Below are 6,000 nucleotides of genomic sequence, written 5' to 3'. Positions count from 1 at the left end.
CTAAAGGTTCCTGCATTGTGTCAGTAGCCCTGGAGGCGTCCTGGGTTACGTAACGGCTGCTCACTGCCAGAGGAATCCCGTAAAGATTCAGCCTTTGATTTGGTAGCACTTCTTTTTTCACACATGAACACGTCATTACTTTTTGAAGTGGAAATGTTATTTCAGCTTCCGCCTTTAAAAGGAGTCCCTGGGTGGGGGTAATAGTTAAGGAACCCTGTGCTCTCTGAAGAGGGCTGAAAGTTGGCGTCCACCCTCAAGGGGCCTCTGGACCTAGCCTTGTTCTTTGCTTCTGAAAGGTCAGTGCTGAAAACCCCCTGAAACAGTTCGACTTAGCACAGACGAAGTCGCTTTGAGTTACAATTGACTTTACAGCCATACACTGCCTTGTAAAAGTGTTCTTTAGCCCACTAGGTTTTTGTTCGTTTTGATATGTGTTTGAGTTGGAATCAACTTCACGCCATGCTTTTTTTTCCCCCTTGAGGGGATGGTAGGTTCTTATTCCTAGATCCGGGACTGCTTGTTTTCTGGTGTTCACATCATGGGAATCTTAAACTGAGTCCCAAACAGTTCTTATATTCCTGCCTTCAGGTTAAGGTGCTAAAACGTGGAAAGAGAGCTGCTTTATTGTGATGTGTGTACTTCATTATATTATCCCCGCCTGCCTTGCTTAGATCACACAGGTAACCAGAAGATGGGCAGGTGCAGTCTGTGTTTTCCTTTATTTACTTCAGAGGCGAGCAAGGTCAAAGAGTCCTACACCTGGCAGGCCGCTGAACGGCCAATCCGGGACCACAGGAGACGGATGAGCCTGTCTAGCTCCACCGTCCGGTCCGGGACCAGCCCTCTCCTCGGACGAGCCCAGGGTCACTGCAGGAGCCCAGTTCTCAGATCTCCCGAGCTCGCCCCGTCCGCCTCCGCCCCTCCTCTCGCCCCGTCCCTATGAACCACACTTAGGGGAGTCGCGTCAGCTCTGCCCCGCGTCTGCTCCGGTCTGTCGTCCGGCACTCGAGAGCTGGGGTCCAGCCTCGCTCAGCGGAGCGCCTAGTGAAGACCCACAATCGCGCGGATCCCTGCGAACGAGGTTTGCAGCCGAACTGAAGCGCCCACTGCCTGGCATCCTGGGAAATGTAGTCTCTGACCTGCTTTCTTCCTTGCCTAGCCGGGGCCCTCGGTCGCCGGAAAACTGCAATTCCCAGCATGCCCACGACCGGAAAGAACGACCCGGGCCGAGGCTCACGTGATCACTCACTATGGCTTCCCTGTGTCTGGGCCGGCGGTGGGGTGGTTCAGCGTGATTTGTTAGGTTTACTTATTTATTTTATTTCTTTATCGCGGTTGATTACTTCTCGGCGATTTCGACATGCAAAAAATAAAATCTCTTATGACTCGACAGGTAAGTGATAGCGGCTTCAGCCAAGGCTCTCTCACCTCTCCTGGAAGAGAAGGAGCCGAGCGGTCCTGACCCCCCGGCCGCCGGCGACGGGGCCCTACCTTAGCTAGGGGGTCGCGGGTGCCAGGGCTGGACGGGGGCACTGAAGAACTCATGCCGGGTCGGAATCCCCGCCCGAGCGGGTAGCCGTCTCGCAGAGACAGATGGGGATCCAAAGGTTCCTCCCTTCCTCCCCCTTCTGTCTTGCCAGTGACAGCCGTGTAAGATCCCCCAATTTATGCTGTCACCTGTGAGCCAGGGTAGGACGCTTGGGTCTGGAATGGCTTTTAAAGGGTGGAAAAGGGCATGAATTTGAGGCAGGATTATTAGCTTTGTGATTTTTGGAAAGCTCCAAAACCTTGTAGTTTGTTTCTGGCTGTGAATGCAAGAATAATAGTTATCTTTTTGATCCTGTCACACACGTATGTTGATAATCTGCCACAAACTAACGTATGTGAGCATTCTTTCTGAACTTTTCCTTTTTAAGTATAATTTGTCATGGCCAAATAATCTTTTATTTATTTTGCCAAAATGAGAGCTCATGATCAAAATATTTGGCGACTCTGTCCACCCTCCAATATCATAAGTACTATAAATGCCCCGATAATGACTCTTGTCTCCTTCAAGCCAGAAAAATTTGGAGAAAATTTCTCTGAGGCGCTTAATGATCATGACTCGGTTAAAATGATGTTTTTTCAACCCTAATTTTTCACTAGGATTGATGATCCTTTATTATGTTAATATGAGGGGAACAAAATTTACATCTATTTTGGATCAATGTAGCTCTGAGAATCCTGGAGAATTGAAAGGGTGACCTTTTGGCAAAATGTTTGTGGAAATTTTATAAAATATAGAATACACGTTCCAAATGAAAATGTTATTTTGAGAATTTAGAATTAGAATTCTCAATGGATTCTCAATTGCATATTTCTGGTGGACCTTGAATAAATAGTTTTTACTTGGTTATTCACTCCTGTCCAAATGTTGCCACGAAAATAGAGTAAAAGGAGCTCTGTAGATACATGAGAGGCCTTCAAAAAGTTCAGACAGATAATCCATTATCTTTCAATTCCAGTTTCTCACGTATGTTTTGAAGCCCTCCTTGCATTCTCAACACCACTACCACCACCAAAAGTTATATCAACAAAGGTTCTGTAGATGATAAGGTTCACTTGGGTATAACTAATATTTAGGACTCCTTACATTTACTGAGTGTTAGTATTTGTGCTTCTTACCAATTCTTACTTGGAACTCATATTGGATGTGAGTTACGATCCTGCTCCATCACGTAGTAACTGTGTGACCTTGGACAAATCACCTAACTCTTTTAAGTTTCTCTTTCTCAGACTCATAAGGAACCTGGTGATGGTTTCATACAAGGCAACAAAGCAAAAGAAATAAAGTGAACACAATTTCTGGCCCTTATCCCAAACATACTTGATTACAGAGATAATTTCTGCGGCTGCATTAATGGTGGGAGAGTGTGAAAACTAGAAAGCTGGCTTTTACAGGCTTTTAAGTAGTAGATGATTTCAGGCCGACTTTGGCGTTTCTTTGTTTTTCAAAACAATAACACCACTACTCCTAATCTGCTAGTAGCAAGCTAGATTGGACATTGTGAATCAGTTGTTGTGCTCATTCACATTGTTCATGCAGTTGAGTGTAATCAACACTGTCATTGTTGTACAGTATCTTCAGTTGGTTTATTTATTTTGTGGGGAAAAAAACAAAAACAAGTGGAAGAAAAAAATACAAAAGTCCAGATATCAGGGGTAATGAATGCATGCTTTCTAAGTGTGCTGAAAATGCTAACTCTTAGTTAATTGCTTATGAAGCTTATAAATAGGTGTTCAGTTAGGATAAAAAACAAAACCAGGTAAAGAATACATATGGAATGCTGAAACTATTTTATAAAGAATTAGGACAAAATAGAAGTTTCACACAATTAAAAACAATCATTCTTTGCATTGTGTAGATATTATGGTTTTACTGACACACAATTGATTATTGATATACAGTTTCAAGTGTCTGTGAGATATAAATCTAAGGTCTGCATAGGGATTTTAATTAGCACTGTTTATTGGATTAAATAAAGTATTATAAATAAGCATTCAAAAGATGTTTCTATGATGTTACAGGATGCATCAATAATAATATATTGATGGATTAAAGTGGAGATTGAAGTTAAAGTCTACAAAATTTAATTTTTCTATTATTTCAGCTCTCCTAGGATTTTGGTTTGGAAAGAAGTGAGAGAGAGAAAAGGCTTTGTTCTTTGTAGCTAAACAAAATCTAGTATTCGGCCTTCCCCACTATCCTAGCCTCTATTCTTTTAGTTCGACAGATGTTTACTGAGCTCTGTGCCAGGCACTGTTCTAAGTTTGGAGGGAAGGTGCAGCAATGAACAAAGACACAGGTTCTAAGGCAAATGTGATGCTTTGGAAGAAAGAGGGGTAGGGGAGTTGGGAGTAGTTGGCAACTTGGGGTTGTGTATAATCTCAGCTATGTGGAGCCCTTGTGGTGTGTGGATTATGGTTGTTGGCAGCGAACCTCAAAACCAGTGATTTTGCAGCCACCAGCTTCTCCGTGGGAGAAAGTTGAGACTTTCTGTTCCTGGAAAGAGTTAGTCACAGTTGAAGTTCTGCACTGCCCTGTGGGGTCACGGTGAGTTGGACTCAACTTGATGGTAGTGAGTTTGGTTTGCTTGTTTTTTTAAAATAATTTCTGATAGGAAAACACCACTGAGAAGGGAGCCTTTGAGTGACATCTTAAGGGAGATTAAGAAGAGAGCCACAGGGGTGTTTGGGAAGCAATATTCCAGAGGAAAGAAAAGCAAGTGCAGGGGTCTGAAGCAGGAATGTCATAGAGAAACAGGCAAACATGGCTGGAGTGACGTGAGGAAAACGGGAGGAAGCCAGAGAGCAGAAGTCAGGAAGTCAGGTCACATAGAACCTTATAGGACTGGGTAAGGTCCTGGCTTTCATTGTTAGTAAGATGGGGAACAAGAACAATGTGAACTGACATGCACTTTAGATCATTGTGACCCATGTTAAAAATAGATTGATGGGGAAAATGAGCAAAAACAGGGAGTCCAATAAGGAGACTGTTGAGAATGCAGCTGAATAAATGAATTGTGCATATGTGAGGGGCTATCCCAAAAAACCGTTGTGATTATTTTTAATGTGAGGGAAATAGTGCATTTGGAGCTCATTCCTCCAGGTCAGACAGTTAATCAAGCTTTCCATTTAGATGTTCTGAAAAGATTGTGTAACAGTGTGATACACAGATAGGGACTGGTTTGCCACCATGATGGTGCACCTGCTCACACATCCATCCTCAGTACAGCCAGTTTTGGGGCAAAAAACCGCATGCCTCTCTTGCCCCATGTACCTACTCACCTGAACTTGCTCCGAGGGACTTCCTTTTGTTTCCTCAAATGAAGAGGGACATGAAAGGGCAGTGATTTGAAGATGTAGAAGAGGCGAAGAAAACTGAGGGAGGTGCTGTCAGCCCTCTAAGTTTGAAAAATGTTTCCAAGAATGGAATCGCAGATATGACCAATATATTTAGTGTAATGGAGAGTACTTTGAAGATGATAAGGGATTTTTTTTTTGGTAAAAATTAAATACATAGCTTTGCAAAAAGAAAAAGTCAGGTTTTTTTTTTGTCGAGGTGGGGGGGGGAGGCGGGTGATACCCCCTCGTATATGAATATACAGTCAGCAGGATCTCCTGACAAATTTGATTTGGGCTGTGAGGGAAATAGAATCATCAAGGAGGACTCCAAAGGTTGGAGCCTGAACAACTCTACAGGAACGGAGTTGCCCTTTACTGAAGTGGGTAAGACAGGGAGGGAGGGTTGGGAAGGGAGAGGAAAGGATTTGGGACTTGTTGCTACGTGAACATCTTGGGTACATGAGTCAAAAAGATAAGGCAGTTTTATAAGTGAATCTGGATTTCTGTGAACATAAGCATTTGGGAGGTAGTATACTGAAACCAAATGAGCTCTGACTCACAGTGACACGATAGGGCAGTCGCCCTCCCTTAGGGCTTCCAAGACTGTCATCTTCGTGGAAGCAGATTGCCTTAGCTGTCTCGCGAGAGCAGCTGGTAGCTTCACGCCGAACCCCACTCTGCCACCCCCAAAACCAGACTCACTGCCATGGAGATGATCCATCCCTGTGAGCTTACTGAGACTGAATCTGCACAGGTGCGCACAGGTTCATCTTTCTCTCAAGGATCGGCTGGTTGGTTTGAACTGCTGGCTTTGTGGTTAGCAGCCCAACAACTAACCCACAGAACTTTAATATGAGTCCTTCCAAATAAACCCTAAAACCAAACCCATTGTCAAGTGGATTCCAACTCATAGTGACCCAGTGCCACAGTAGAACTGATAAATGGTATATCGTTTGACTAAGGGCATCAGTATAAGGAATGTATATTTTAATCACCACCACCTTGCCAGAAAAAACAAACAAGCCAAAACAGCCCAAAGTTGAAGAAGCTTCTGAGGTCAGGGACTGTGAAGTAGAAGCAGCCAGGCAGATGGATGGTGGGGCAGTGGGAAAACAG

The 6,000-nt window shown here is 43.9% G+C and overlaps 1 protein-coding gene across 1 annotated transcript in view; it reads left to right on the top strand.

Moving 5' to 3' along the window:
- The first annotated feature begins 1,236 nt into the window (after window positions 1-1,236).
- The window catches only part of VPS50 (VPS50 subunit of EARP/GARPII complex), a 119,732-nt gene continuing 114,968 nt past the window's right edge, over window positions 1,237-6,000 (top strand). The window contains exon 1 of the mRNA XM_075558403.1: window positions 1,237-1,393. Within this exon, the coding sequence (XP_075414518.1) occupies window positions 1,361-1,393 (33 nt within the window). The 5' untranslated portion in view covers window positions 1,237-1,360. The remainder of the gene's footprint in view (window positions 1,394-6,000) is intronic.

Source organism: Tenrec ecaudatus, chromosome 9, assembly GCF_050624435.1.
Source record: "Tenrec ecaudatus isolate mTenEca1 chromosome 9, mTenEca1.hap1, whole genome shotgun sequence".
In the NCBI taxonomy this organism is placed as follows: Eukaryota; Metazoa; Chordata; class Mammalia; order Afrosoricida; family Tenrecidae; genus Tenrec; species Tenrec ecaudatus.
The sequence above is the reverse complement of the archived record's forward strand: the minus strand, read 5'-3'. Positions and strand labels throughout refer to the sequence as shown.